Source organism: Antennarius striatus, chromosome 8, assembly GCF_040054535.1.
Source record: "Antennarius striatus isolate MH-2024 chromosome 8, ASM4005453v1, whole genome shotgun sequence".
NCBI lineage: Eukaryota > Metazoa > Chordata > Actinopteri > Lophiiformes > Antennariidae > Antennarius > Antennarius striatus.
In genome coordinates, this window is record NC_090783.1 from 7,158,393 (window position 1) to 7,174,105 (window position 15,713).

General features: G+C 39.8%; 1 protein-coding gene across 3 annotated transcripts; it reads right to left on the reverse strand.

Moving 5' to 3' along the window:
* Positions 1-110: 110 nt before the first annotated feature.
* synpo2b (synaptopodin 2b) lies at positions 111-10,297 on the reverse strand. 3 transcript variants are annotated; one of them, XM_068322660.1, is made up of 3 exons: positions 9,641-10,297; positions 7,057-8,348; positions 111-1,699 (listed from the first exon to the last, which is right to left on the reverse strand). In XM_068322660.1, the coding sequence occupies exons 1-3, from the start codon at positions 10,263-10,265 to the stop codon at positions 1,175-1,177; spliced, it is 2,442 nt and encodes an 813-aa protein (XP_068178761.1). In that variant the 5' UTR covers positions 10,266-10,297; the 3' UTR covers positions 111-1,174. The 3 variants fall into 3 exon arrangements, with proteins under 3 accessions (XP_068178761.1, XP_068178762.1, XP_068178760.1); XM_068322661.1 differs by lacking the exon at positions 111-1,699 and adding an exon at positions 1,710-4,348 and having other exon boundaries at positions 9,641-10,293; XM_068322659.1 differs by lacking the exon at positions 111-1,699 and having other exon boundaries at positions 5,078-8,348; positions 9,641-10,288.
* Positions 10,298-15,713: the final 5,416 nt, after the last annotated feature.

The window sequence follows — 15,713 nt, forward strand, 5'->3', positions numbered from 1 at the left end:
AGAGAATTAATCAGAACTAATTTTCATCACAGGAAGAAAGCATGTCAGTGGATGTCATGCATGGAATTAGACACAAAAAGCACTTTTAGACGTGAAGAAATTTTGTGTCTGCTTTTAATTGTTCAGTTGTGATTTAAAAGGTGCAAAAAATAACAGCATAATTAATAATATCTTCAAAAAAATTCAGCCCTAAGGTAAAGTACTAGTCGGACACTGTTCCACTTACAGTTGAATGCCACATTGTGAATGGTGACATATTCCATGAATGCATGTATTTAACCTTTAATTCTCTACTTAGAATGATATATAATAAAAAGCTCTTTCTTAAAAATCAGACAGTTTGAATAAGGTCAATGTTACTGCTCCCTAGAAGTGCATTTCAGCTTCTTAGACAAATTACTTGAAATATTAAACCCTTGAAAATACACTGTAATTGTTGTGAAAGGAAAGATGGATTTTAAAAACATAAATAATATATGTACTGGTCATCACTCAATGAGCTACTTAGTGAAAATAAATATATAAGAACTACCTGAAATGGTGGGTCACAAATCATAAATAACTTCTCTATGTTCTCTTCTATTTGTATTTGTAATCACTTTATGTGAGCACCACTCCACATTTATAAAATATCAACTATAATCATAAGTTTGGCACACAATTTCTTCATCGTCATTCATTTTAGCTTTCATAATACTTGATCTAACATTTCTTGACTCTAGTGGTTCACATGTGTCTAGGCATATTTGCCATGAAAAAATATTGCTGCCAAATCAATCTAAAATGATCTCCTTTTTCACACACAGTTGTAAAAACACCCATCAGTGCTCAGCATGTCAGCAACACAGCACAATAGCTACAGTGAGTTGCACACTTCAGAAAAAGCTAATTTTTTTTTCAAGTGAGATGAATCAACAACTAAAAATAGTGAGGATAAATTGTCTACAATACGCACACACCTCAGACCTTTATTTTAAACAAGTTTATCATTAGAATCAGACTGAGTGCACTTTTGCCTTTTGTTAATTATAACTACACATTTTATATATCAGTTTATTGTATGCCTTTATTATACGCAACATGAAATTCTTTCTGCACTCCACGTCATTATGCCACAATAAAAGTATATTTGTCTAACTGATGTATATCAGATCTCTTCAGAGTGGTCTTTACTTCACTGGACTGTACTGTACAAGGGAGAGTACTTTATTGGGCTGGAGCTTTGACCCATGTATCTAACACTGGTGCCAGGCCTCAGCAGTTGGGCGGGTTTGAAGGGAGGCCCATAGATGGCAGGTTTCTCAGGTGAAAATATCCTGCTTGTTGCCGGTGGCTGAAAAACTGGCGCTGTATGGAAATGGCCCCTAGTGACAGCGGCAGGTTCCAGAGACACTCTGCGCTTCCACTCATCAGGGGGCTCTGGCAGAGACCGGCGGTGTCCTGCAGCAATGATGTTAGAGGCAACAGATGATGGCTGCCTCTGAAACATGAAGGCCTCATCCACGGAACCTACAGGGCTTCTGGATGCTGCCTCCCATGGCGACAGTGGCTTGAAGACTATTTCTTGAAAGGATGTCCGTCTCTGTCTGGGTAAAAAAGATGACTGGACTCCAGATGTGCTCACAGGGGACAAAATCCCAGGAGAAGGCATCGAATTCAGCCTCCTGGGCAAACTCAGGGAGCGGCTTCTCCCGAATCCCTGAAAGTGAAGAATAATTAGTTGACTTTTGCTGCCACCCTCTGGTTCCATGGGATCCAGGGAGACTAATTACATAAATGTAGTTAGCTCATGTTTTTCTTTGAATAAAATGACAGGCTTTAAAGAACTTGGAGGTGGAGAAAAAATTAATCAAGTTTTTAAATTGACACAAACTGAAAAAAGGCAGAATGTTGGGATGGATGATAACTTCTTTTTTTTATGCCTGACAAAAATTACACAAAACACGTACCTTGTGACGAAAGAACCACAGTCAACACAGCTTACGTCAGCAGCATTTACCGTTTACTCGACACCATCTTTGGTCAGTAAGAGGCTGCTTTGAGTTCTTTTGATTTTTTGGCTGCCTGCACCCCACAGCTGGAACCAACAGCATAATTCCTTTCTCTACACTTTATCTAGATGAACTTTCAAATTCTCCAGATTGCACAGACCACTTATAATACATATTTCTGTGTAAGATGTAAATTAAAGTTATTATATGTTTTGTGGGACTGTATCTTTGCCTACTTTTCCTTTATTTAGTTTACTTTAAAGTGAAATCCATTCTAAATACAACATTTTTGAAGGCTCTTGATACACATAACGCATGCTTTCATATATTCTGGCTACAGTTTGAATGTGTCAATTGGCAAAATGTCTTCCATATGATCTCATTTACCAAATTTTGAGAAGCCAAAGTATGATTCACAAATTTAGCGATTCCATTTCCACAGGATGGTGCTTCATACATGCTAATGTTGATATTAATGGTTTGTTTCCTGTTTAAAACAGTGAAAGTATTAATGACGTCTGACAGTGTATGTCAACAGGACAGTTAAATTATTTGAGCAATTAATTAAAAAGGCAGTCACAGACTGCAACGTCCCGCGACACCCCATAATTCAAAATTTTAGCTTTGATCTATGGTCTTACTCACACTGGCCTTCTCCCTCATCTTTCTATATTATCCGGTTCCTTAGTGTACAAATGTTGAAATTTGAACTTGACCTAGTTTTCTCAAAGTCAAGGTCATCATCTCATTTTCATCCCCTTTGCTGCCCGTGTAACAAGCTTTTTCTTTCATCTTTCTATCTGCAACGGTTGTGAAGATATTTGGCGGACAAACGAAAGGGCGGATGAACACATGAACACTGACAACTACAATACATCACCGATTTTAAGCAGGATGTAACAATAATTATCATACTTGCGAGAAAACAATGGGTATGCATGCATGTCATTTTTTATAATTAGGGTTAGGGTTATTTTTTATGAGAACAACTAACGATTATCAATAACGATTATTATTATTATTCAATTACAGGTAACTATTGAATATAGTGTCAAACTAAACAGAATCCTGCCTATTGTTCGACGGAAGGTATTCTACTGAAATATTAGGTGCAGCTGGGCAGTAGATTTCCTTGTAATAGATTATAAATATCACCCTCCGAGTTTTCAGAAAATGCTTTGAAGACCATCGTAGTTTGAAACTTTTCATACTCTAAAAGCTAAGGCTGGGTTGATGAAAATACTGTGAAAACAAGCAAAAAGATAGTCCAGAGAAGTTAATACAATCAAGCAAATGAGTGGCACAGCCAAACTTCAGCATTTAATACACTGCTCACAAAAATTAAAGGAACACTTTTTTAATTGGGCCTGGCATGAAATCAATTAAACCTGTCTGATAATTTTCTGGTTGAGGGCATTTTTAATCACTTTCAGCTATATTGGTGTTCATGGAATTAACAACAGGTGCACTACAGTGGCAACAATTGGAAAACCCTCAAAACAGGACTGGTTTTACGTGTGGAGGTCATTTCAAGTTTCTCCCTCCCGATCGTCTTTGGTTGGTTTTCCACTCGTGCTGGTTTTGGCCTGAGTGATTATCTCTACTGGCAGTATGAGGCGATTCCTTAACCCTATAGAAGTTGCACAGGTTGTCCAACTTCTCCAGGATGGCACATCCACACGTGCTGCAGCAAGAAGGTTTAATGTGTCTACCAGCACTATCTCCAGAGCATGGAGGAGATTTCAGGAGACTGGTGGTTATTCTCGGAGAGCTGGACAGGGCCGTAGAAGGTGTTCAACCCATTAGCAGGACTGATACCTGCTCCTTTGTGTAAGGTGGAACAGGCTGAGCACTGCTCGTGCCCTACAGAATGACCTCCAGAGGGCCACTGGTGTGAATGTCTCTACCCAAAAGATCAGGAACAGGCTCCATGAAGGTGGCCTGAGGGCCCATCATCCTGTCATGGGCCCTGTGCTCACTGCCCAGCACGACAAGAACACCAGAATTGGCAAGTCCTTCACTGGCGCCCTGTACTTTTCACAGAAGAGAGCAGGTTCACCCTGAGGACCTGAGATAGACGTAAAAGAGTCTGGAGAAGACAAGGGGAACATTAAGCTGCCTGGAACGTCGTTCAACATGACAGGTTTGGTGGTGGGTCAGTGATGGTCTGGGGAGGCATATCCAGGGAGGGACGCACAGACCTCTACTGCCTAGGAAATGGTGCTCTGACTGCCATAAGGTATCGAGACGACATCCTTGAACCCATTGTCAGACCCTACTCTGGTGCTGTAGGTCCTCGTTTCCTCCTAATGCACGACAATGCCCGGCCTCATGTGGTAAGAGTATGCAGATGGTACCTGGAGGATGAAGGAATTGAAACAATTGAATGGCCTTCACATAACCTGACTTAAACCCAATAGAACATCTGTGGGACATTATGTTTAAGTCCATGAGGCGTTGCCAGGTTGCTCCTCAGACTGTACAAAAGCTCAGGGATGCCCTCACACAGATCTGGGAGGAAATGCCACAAGACACCATCAGTCATCTCATTAGGAGCATGCCGCGACGTTGTCAAGCATGCATACAAGCTCGTAGGGGCCACACAAGATACTGAAAAGCATTTTGAGTTGCAGAAATAACGTTTTTGAAAAAATGGACTAGCCTGCCACATCTCCATTTCACTCTGATTTTAAGGTGTATACACAAACGAGCCCTCTGTAGGCTGAAAATTTTTATTTCCATTAAAAGGCTTGACATCCTTTTGTTCCTAAGACATTGCCCTGTTATTTGTATAGATATCCAACTTCATATTGAGATCTAATGTATCTAATTTGTTTCTTTTAAGTGTTCCTTTAATATTTGTGAGCAGTGTATTTGATAAAGATACAAAGAATTAATTATAGACAATTGCCAACCGTTGAACCTTAGAAGAACTGATACTGCTGAAGGTGCATATGTGAGTACATTGTGTGAAACTGTGAAGCTGTGAGACTGACAAATGAGCGCTAACAGGTGGCTCAGAATAAGAAGAAGCAGTTCACACTAAAGAGGAAAGAAGCATATGACACATAAAAAGTACACAAGAAGAAGGAAGAGAAATTTAATAGCATGATTGTACAAGAAGTGCAATATACAGTGATGTGTTTGAAAGACAGAAACATGGACAGAAACAAACCAGTTTCCTACGTCCAATTTGAGTTGCTACTGGTGATGTTAGTCACCAGAGGAAATATCTGAGATAACATATTTATATCTACAGCACATCAAGGATGACCTATAGAATGACTTTACTAACAATGAGTTTACAGGCCACGATTCACAATTAAATAAATTTACATTTGAAAAAAGCATTAACGTCATCAGGGTTGTTGATGACAACTAGCATCAGTGCTCTAAGTTGTTGTGATGTCATAAACATTTGGAATGGTTGTATGCATCCCAAAAAAAACAGGTGCATTCCCCTCATATCCTCAATGATTAAACATATTTCGTGAATACAACTGGAAAAGTATATTAGTTTTGTTTACATTTAATAAATATATGCTTTAATAAATTTTACTAAGCGTTTTTGGGGATCAGTGGTGACATCTGCTAAATAAAAATGCATAATTTTTTTTTTTTTTTTTACAAAAGAAAGACAAATAAGAAGGAAAACCAACAAAGAAGAGACCTTAGCTGAAGGCTCTGTATACATTATTGCACATATCGTAGCACTTCCTGAGAATTTGTCAACATCATGTTGACTCACATGTTTTTTCTCAAGCACACATGCACCTACAAAGTATGAGGAACATTACATCATGTGACTTTAGTTGTCTTACTTTCTCTTTGTAGATTTACAGTTTTATATAGCTTTGCTGAACATTCAACTGCTCTCTCACATGTTTCTCATGTTGCTGGCTAAATATATTCCTTTGGTTGATTGCTATAAACGTAACAGTGCAAATACTGTATGTGTACATGTTAAAGTACAGATGCTCTCAAGTTTAACCATACCTGTCTTAAATAAATTAACACAAGATTATATACAGTATTAATTAATCATAGCAACAGGCCTCCAATGTGAACCAGTCACCACTGTTTTTTTTGCAGAAAACTTTGGTCGAGGTGCCATTTGACGTGCGCCTCTAGCGATAAGTGATGCGGGAGAAAAAGCTGAAGCTATGTTGGCGACAACAGAAGGCTGCTGGGAAGATGTATTCAGTGATTGGGAGCTTGGTGATTGCTTATTAGTTATGTGACGAGCTACAGGCGTAACAGCATGTTTTTCTTCCAAGTTCTTATCAGTTGCAAGAAGCTCAGCAGATTTCGTGTTTTTGTTTTTGCTGGCAGAAGAATTTTGAGAACTTACCAATGGAGGAGACTTAACAGGGACTTCTACCTTACCGTTAAGCTCACGTTCAGTGCCTTTATGAGTATATTGAGAAGAGGCAGATTTATGTTTACGACATTTGGCAGCCTCAAGCTTTGACGCTGGCATTGGTTTGGGGCTGGGGCTTTTGACTTCAGGGACTGCATCATACTTGAACAGTGAGGAGTCCAAGTGATAGGGCTGATGTTTCATGATATCTAAGGTGTTGAGGTGTTTTGCTTTAGGTTTCTGTTTGGTCTTGGGCTTAATTGCAGGATTTGTTGATGGGGGTTGTTTGGTTGCTGACTGTGGGTGGAAAGGAGCAAGAAGAGGATTGTATGATAAAGGAGGAGGGGCACGAATATTGGAAGAATATCTCCAATAGTTAGGGAGGGACAAGGTTGGAGAGGGGGATCTTGTTTTTTTATCTTGTACTTTTTCAGCATCAACGACAAACTTCTCCATACGGGATTGTCTTTTGGCAAACAATGCTGCACCCTTTCCAACTATAGTTGGACCCTCATCTCGACGGTTGGCTCTGTCAGAGACTTGACCCTTAGTAGAATCATGTGATGCTTTAGCTGTGTGAATGTACGCCTTCCCTGCTTTTGGTGGACAAGAGGCAACAGAGTGTGGAGCACTGTCTGTCTTACTCCTCACGGGTGAAGGTGGATGATGTGGGCTGTAAGTAGGGTTGTGGGTATGCATACTTACAGCAGATCTTGGCGGCTGTTGACCCCAGCTATTTGTGGATGGCTGCAGAGGAAGCTGAGAGGAAGTTTTGACCGGAGCCCAGGCATTGGCAGGTGTTGCCTGAGTTTGATTCCAATGGTTGGCTATCTGTTGAGGCTGAGCGAAGTCTAGCTGCTGTAAGTAATGCTGACTATGAGGATCTACAGGACTATGAGGAGGTTGTGAACCTGGACTTTTTGGCACAATGACAATCTCACTTGAAGGACTCCTCCTTAACCATGGTGGGCAGGCTGGGTTGATGGTGGGTTTTGGAGCAACTGGAGGGGGGTTCTTGAGTTTTACTGTTCTGGGCTGCATGAAGTTACAAGCTTCAGCACCTAGACTGAAACAGTCTTCCTCTGACTCGATATAAGACTTCCTTTCCCCTTTGTTTTGAGGGTGAAGATCTTTTGCTGGCATGGTAGGCTGTTTATTAATTTTCCGTTTGGCCTCTGGTAGTATGCCTGTCTTGATTGCTGGCACTGATATTCGCTCATCTCTTGAGGCTATGATGTCTCCAGTTGGGGACCAAACCAGTGGGTTTGTGTTACTGGGCACAGGTACTTTGAATCTTGGCTCATGCTTCTTTGTCAAGGGAGGAGTGCTACAAGGCATAATGGGAGCAGTTGTACCATCTTGAAATCCTAGAAAAGGCTTTGCAGTTCTGTTTGGCACCAAGGGTTTCGGCACATAGGGTTGTTGGTTCATCTGTTGAATATTATCTTGGTATTCTACGTGCTGTTTGACATTTGCATCTATATATTTGGCCTGCTCATACATTTCCTTTGTTTCATAAACATTCTGTGTGTCTGTACGTTCAGGTTTTGTAAACGGTGTCCCTTTACTATTGAGCTCTTCTTGCTCTAATGTCAGCTCATCCATCCGTTTGCGCCGTAGGGCAAACATTAAAACACCCTTCCCTTTTGTTTCTGTTTCCATTTCTTGAACACTTCTCCAATTCAGTCTTAAATTATGCTGATAGTGATGAACAGCACACTCCTCTTCTAAATCAGATTCACTTGTTGCCGATTGGCTATACCCTGTTGTTCTGAATTCTTCAACTTCTTCCACTATTTGCTCTTCACTGTCAAGCTTGTCATCACCAGTTCCGTAGCTCACAAGTGTGTACTTCTTAACCCTCTGCCGGCGTTTATTAAACAGCAAGGCCCCCTTATTTTGAGGATTGGGTGCATTTGTTAAAAGTTGAGCAATTCGCTTACATTTGGACTTGTTTTCTGTGACCTGTCGTTCGGCTTGACTCTTGTGACTAATCCCTGCCAGAATGGAGGGGAGAGTGAGAGAGAGAGAGAGAGAGAGAGAGAGAGAGAGAGAGAGAGAGAGAGAGAGAGAGAGAGAGAGAGAGAGAGAAGGAAGAGAGGTGATTAATACGGAAAGAAAAAAACAGTCAATAATTAAATGTTACATTTGCATGTCATTTAATGATTTTTTTAAATACTGTAGTTCTACATGTTTTTGTGTTTGAAACCAATATTATTATTTATTATTAAAGAAAACATACAAACAAATGCTCCTGCTGAAGCAAGCACACTAATAAAAGCATCATATTTTCTTACAGCTAACTCAGAGGGATCCATGAATCAAGGAAAAAGATCAGCTTGCTGTCCCTCGGAGTCGAGTCTTACGATTGGAAAAAGGATCGGGTAACAGGCCAGACACATGCTGGTGTCAGTCAGATTTGTTCCTGCCGACCTCATCATATGGTCATATTTTATTCTTGTCGTGCTATGACTATTGAAGCCATGGGAATTTCCTACCTAAAATAGACCCAATGTTATACCAATAACATAGCCAGGAACTAAAAAGCTAAGTTATTTATCCGTCAAATGTTGTCTCTTGCCTCAAATAGCACCTATAAGGCTTTGCAGCCACAAGGGATATTTACTTTAACCCTCTAAGGTCTACGGACTTGCTGACATGTTTTTGCATCATATCTATTAATAACCTTATAATAACACATAGAAGAAAGGTTTACCTACTCTGAGATCATGCATGACTCACAGCAACCTATAGGATGCAGAGAGGAGAGCTCCACATACTTCTACTGCCTCCTGCCTTGATTGGTGGATCCAAGTTTTTTCTGAGCTAATTATTTATGGCAAAAATATTTAACTTGATTTTTTTTTAAAAGATAGTTGTGGTCCTTATTTTTTATTCAAAGAGCTTACTTCTAAGTCATCATTCAGCCTAATGTTAGTGATTTAGAGATTTGAAGAATTTCAATAATTAGAATAGAGCTTTTCCTGCTTTGTATCAAACAATCTGTATACACATGTAGAACAGATGGGAGCAGCATCTTCATAAAACATTGCATTCAATCTAAAAAAATAAATTTAGGAATGCCTGTAATACATGAATAAATGCCCTTTGACCCCAGAGGATTAAAGTTACCATCACAACATAATTTGTGAATTTGGTTGCATTTAATCTTAATTTATGATGTACCAACTTTAAATGTAGGCAAAAAAAAAAACATGCTAAAGAGTTTAAAGTTCTAGCTTGACGTCAACTGGGATACAAAAACTTAGATTAGAAAATAGATACTTACGTGTGTACCTTGCCCTTTGCCTCTCCGGTCTGCACAGATCTGTGTCAGACTCAGAGTTCCACTTCTCTGCCTGCTCAGCAAGCTTGTCTGAAATTCCAAAGAAGACCAAAGCAGGAGGTGCTTCAGCACTCCCTCCTTCCTCTGAGGATTCAACTCTTCTGTTCCCAGTCCCTTTGCCCTGTCTTTTACTAGGTCCCAGGGGTTGTTCTGTGGCCAGGGTCAAGGCCAGGGTCATATCAGCAACACAACTAGGAGAGGAGGAAGATAGCGCTGAGTTTGGCTGTGATATCTGACCTGCCTCAATATCACAGTGCTGTAGATGTGGGGATAATGATGTTGGTGAAGTCTGGATTTGAGCAGACTCTGCAGTGAACTGTCCTGATTTGCTGTGACAGATTTCATCCTCTTCTTGGTATGAAACCTCTTCTTTACGTCCACTAATTTGTTGTGGGGACTCCAGGATAAATGCAGACTGAGGATCTACAGGGGACCCTGCATCACTGGTGTTGTCTTCACAGAAGGAGTCTGAAAAGGATTCAGAAACACAAATCTCCTGGGAACCCTCTGAACCAGACCAAGGGACAGAGCCATGATTGCTGTCCATGTTTTCAGCTTGTGGTTCCATTCCAGGTGTGATGTTAAAATCTCTTTTGTGTCACCAACAAGACCTTATTGGAGACAAATAAGAATAACTGTCAGCACAAAAAAATGAACCATTCATAATATTTCTATTGACCACAAAATTCTCCAGGTTATTCCTATCCCTAATAGGAAAAGCAGCTTTGCATAAGTAGTTGCTACCACCGCTGTAAATGCAATGGTATGTAATATCAAGAGAGAGACAGAAGTCACATCCAAGAGCATAAGCAAAACAATTGAGTGGCTGTTTTCCGAACTCCTGCTTACAATACAGTGGAGTTGCTTTCTCTCTGTTCTCATCAATCACTGCAAAAAAAAAAAAAATCAGCCCAGTAAAGACTGTAAGCATTTCCTTTTAAGAACTAAAACAGTGAGACTACTTGTTTTAGAACCACTAGGTTTCTTTCTGTCTCATTCAAAGACAGACTCTGTTGTGACTGATGACAAGTCATATCTGTTTATGAGTTTCAAACTAATTGAGTTTGATTTTTCTGATCATATTAGAAAAAAAAATTGTCAGAGTGCTCCGGCCAATCAATTTTTCCTCCATACATTCATGCATTTTGCTTTTTTTAAAGTAGATATAAATACATTGTCTTCTGTAGATCTGTAAAATGCATTCAACATGCTGTCAAAATGGTTCATTTGTGTGTCAGTCATCACGTACAAAAGAAAGATCTGGGAATTTATTTCGTATCAGTTTTAAGCCAAACACATCTGTTATACTCAAACACATAATACTGAGACAGAAGTCACAACTTGATTGAATCTCAAGATTTTTTTAAAAAAAAGTGCTCTAAATTCTTCATATTTAATACACAGTAATAACAACATGGCAACAGTTGAATATGCTGATTACATACATATGACCAAAACTCATAAATCAATAGAGAGAATAATGTGGAGAGAAACCTATTTGGAATTTGTAAGCACAAAAAACGGCTGATTTAAATTACAGTTTAAAGTACTAATCAATTTGACCCAGTACTTTTCCTTTACTGCATATTTAATTTAACAATAGCCACTTTGGAAAAAAATAAATAATTTCAATTCAAAAAGGAGGATAGTCAAACATTCAAACACAGCATGCAAACAATCTGTTCCAGATGCTGAGAATTTATTTCCTCAAAAATCTGTTTAATGTTTAAAATCATTATATGAAAAATGGTGGAGGTTTACCCAGGAGGTGGTGCTAGAGGGACGGACGGCGGTCAAATCCAAGGAGATTCTCCTTATGGCAGCATGAGTGGACTGCAATGTCGGTATATTACCGCTAGAGGTCACTAGATGAACATATACACTACGAACTAGCTTGAAAATGAGTAGTCAAATAAAGGTTTGATTTTCATTTATCGATCATATTTCAAAAATAAATAATGTTTCAAAAGAGGCTGACATTCGAACAGTATTTGTTGAATTAATGGTTAGTGTGGTGGACGGTGGCATAGTGGGTAGTCTCACAGCAAGAAAGTCATGGGTTCAAACCCCAGCATTCCAAACATGCTGGGGTTTGAACCAGTGATGTGCGGTGAGGTTCATGGCTGGTGAGGCATTGATAGAGTAAAGTAGAGTAGAGTAGAGTAGAGTAGAGTAGAGTAGAGTAGAGTAGAGTAGAGTAGAGTAGGGTAGGGTAGAGTAGAGTAGAGTAGAGTAGAGTAGAGTAGAGTAGGGTAGAGTAGAGTAGAGTACAGTAGAGTATAACTTTATTTATCCCTTAAGGAGGTTCTGTCAGGGAAATTAATTTCTCCGTCATACACAGCACAGTAAGTACCCAAAACACAGAAGAAGCACACAGAAAGCACCAGCACATAGAAAGTAGTACAACACCAAATAGAAAGATTAATAAATGCCCAATCAAGAATATACAAATAGAAAATCATAACAAAGTACTGTATTGAAATAAAAAATAAATAAACAGGCGTAGTTAAGTATGGGTATAGTGAAATGTCTATAGTGTTTGCATTGTTTTTGCTGTATTGTTTGTGTCATCCCTCAGCTCTTGTGTGGACGTTCTTCTTCTTCACATCCCCCAGAGAGGAGTTGAGCAGTTTAATGGCTCGGGGGATGAACGAGTTCTTAAGTCTGCTTGTCCTGCAGGTTGGGAGGTGCAGCCTCTGGCTGGTCAGGCTTCTCAGGCTTTTCTGGTTGTTGGTTACAGATCTCATCATAATTAAATTTACATATGAGCCTACAGTGTAGCTTATTCACCATTTAATTATCAACAACTGAGTGGGTTACTTTTAAAGTCTCTGAGCAGAATTATTTAAACGTACAAACTGTAACACACGAATAAGCACATTTGGTTAAAAAGTATGTTGTGTTTTTTCCTACATGTTTGTTTATATGGTACATTTACTTATAAATGAAGTCCTTGCACTGCTCCTTCTGAACAAAATCAGCGAAAAAAAAATTATATAGTAAGGCAAGGAAAGCGGAAAACAAATGAATGGATGTAGTGTGCTTTCACTTCTTCTACGGCTGAGGAAGAAGACTCCTCGGCCGAATCTGTCGGATCACCAGCGCCCCCTACCAATGAGGCACGACAGCATCGTGCCTCACGTAGTGCCTTTTACCAGCGGTTTCAGGACTGCTCAACTCAAGAAAGACATTACACACATGCAGTTGCTGACAAAAGAACACTGTACATTGTATACATTAGCTAAATTATGGGAATTTAGTTCATAGAGCAAACGTTTTTGAATGTTTTATTAGCGACATATAGAGAGATAGCATTACGGTTCCACTGTATAGCATGCCAGCACAGCGAGCCGAGTCATTGCGTAATCCATGGTGAGGATTACAATTAGAGGGGTGATGCTAGCTGACATAGCACAAAAATCACTGAATTGATGGTTGTAAAGTAAATGAAGGCTCACATACGCTATAATAGACCAGAAGATTCTTGATATCCAATCATACAGTCCAACTTTGCAACAACCCAGTGACACATGCAGCTCCAGCACAGGACTAGTGAGTTTACGGACTCTGACAGGTTATTCTAGGTTCCTGCTTTTCTTCACACTTGGTTCCACTTCGTTTGAACTCTAATTACCATTTGGAAGCCTTTCTTTGGTGCCACAGCAGTTTCTGTTTCCAAGTATGGCACTAAGTTCAGTATGTTGAGTGGCTGCCATAGAAACATGTTTAAGTGTCCATGACAGGCGAGTGAAACCGTGTTCCTAACGATGACCCTAGGGGATTAAATTATTCCATGTTACATAAGTAGATTGCCTTACTTCTACTACACGCACAAGGGTCTGACTCAAACCAGTCTTAATCCAGATTTTGTAATCAATAAATATTTTAAAATATATTTTATTCAGATTACAATTTAGTAGGAGCAGTATCCATTAATGCAAATTATCTGACCGTTTCAGGACAGTACAGGATAAAGTACAGAACCAAAATGTTTTTTAAAAAAGTTTAATACAATTAAAGACTAATAAATATTATTGATACCACAGTGAAATTTAACTCCACTACTTTATCACTTTATATGTTGAGGTCTCAAATGCTTCCAATCCATCAGCAAGCAGATTTTGACAAAGGTAAGTAAGGTGAATGATATAAAAAAATCATGATAATCTCCACTGACCTGGAGTTGTGCAAATATTTCAGAGTTTAATTGTTCCTATTGTACTACAACTTCTTACTTACAGTATTCAGCCTGAAGCAAGAGTTTGTCCTCCCCAATAAAACACCCTAAACAGCCAACAGCCAACATCCAACGGTGGAGACCTAGTCAGTGGATGAACATGTGAGCACTTATGAGCTATGGTTTACAGATGTTCAAGCTGCCTACCAGCTTGCTCAAAAGGTTAGGGTAGCTTTGCTCATTCATGCATGCAGCTCTTAAAGAGAAAGAATACAAGCTGACCCATTTGGTGGCAGCACATGCTTTTGATGACAATTTCACTTCTCAAATTCTTTAACTCATACAAAAATGAACAATCTACTTTACAAAACTAAATGTATATGTCTGCTGTGTGTCTGACTAATAGGTCCAAACTATTATTTAATTATTAAAAATAACACCCATACTCCAAAATAAATATCATTAACAACCTCTATATGCCAAAAGCATTCAATGAACAAATGTCCATCTAAAAAAAGAGGTGTGATGAAGAAGCACTTGAATATACTCTCACACTCATGTCATACGTACCCACACACACACGGAAATCAAATAGAAAAAAACAATTATTCTAATTACATACACACACACACACACACACACACACACACACACACACACACACACACACACACACACACACACACACACACACACACACATATATATATACAGGGCTCGAAATTAACTTTTTTACTTGGTAGCACTGGTGCTCCCAAATTTACAAGTTAGTAGCACCAGCAAAGACTTTAGGAGCACCTACCCAAAAGCAAGGCAGTGACGGAGCGATAGAGACCGCTCTGTCCATCTCCATTCCGCGCTCTCTCCCTCGCCCAGGAGAGCAGCCGCAGTTGCCCTCTCATTGTTTCCTGGCAGGACCGCAGGAGCGCGGCCTCACAAAAAGAGGCTCACTAGATTTTTTTCCCTCTTCGCACTGGTGCTCCCAAATATATTTAATAGTCGCACTGATAAAAATTTGGGTGCATTGTACCAAAATGGGCGCAATTTCTAGCCTTGTATATATGTATATATATACAGACCCTTTCCAAAAAATTACAATGTTGTGGAAAAGTTGTCATAAAACCCATGAAAACAGGGCTTCAAAAAATTAGAATACTGTGAAGAAATCATCAGGGCATGAATGAGTCTCACACACTAATCATCTACTAAACTCAAAGCAAATTTCTTTGATTTGCTTCAATTCTCTCAGTTCGGTTCGATATGGGGAAGACTGCAGACATGACAGCTGCCCAGAAGACCATCATCGATACCCTCCATAGGATGGGTAAACCTCAAAAGTTCATAGCTAAGGAGGCTGGCTGTTCACAGAGTGCTGTGTCCAAGTGTCAATGGAAAGTCTAGTGGAAGGGGAAAATGTGGCAGGAGAAGATGCACTAGCAAAAAAGTTGACCGTGGGCTTCAGCGGATTCTCAAACAGAGAAGATTCAAGAATCTGGCAGAGATCCAGAAAGAGTGGACTGAGGCAGGAGTCACAGCTTCAAAAACCACCACGTTCAGACGCATCCGGGAGATGGGCTACAACTGTCGGGTTCCTCAGGTCAAGCCACTTCTGAACCAGAGCCAACGTAGGAAGTGGCTCAACTGGGCCAAGGAGAAGAAGGACTGGACTGTTGGCCAGTGGTCCAAGGTCCTCTTTGCCGATGAAAGTAAAGTGTGCCTTTCATTTGGAAATCAATGTCCAAGGGTTTGGAGGAAGACGGGTGAGGAACAGAACCCAAGCTGCTTGAGGTTCAGTGTGAAATATCCACAATCAGTCATGATTTGGGGGGCAATGTCCAG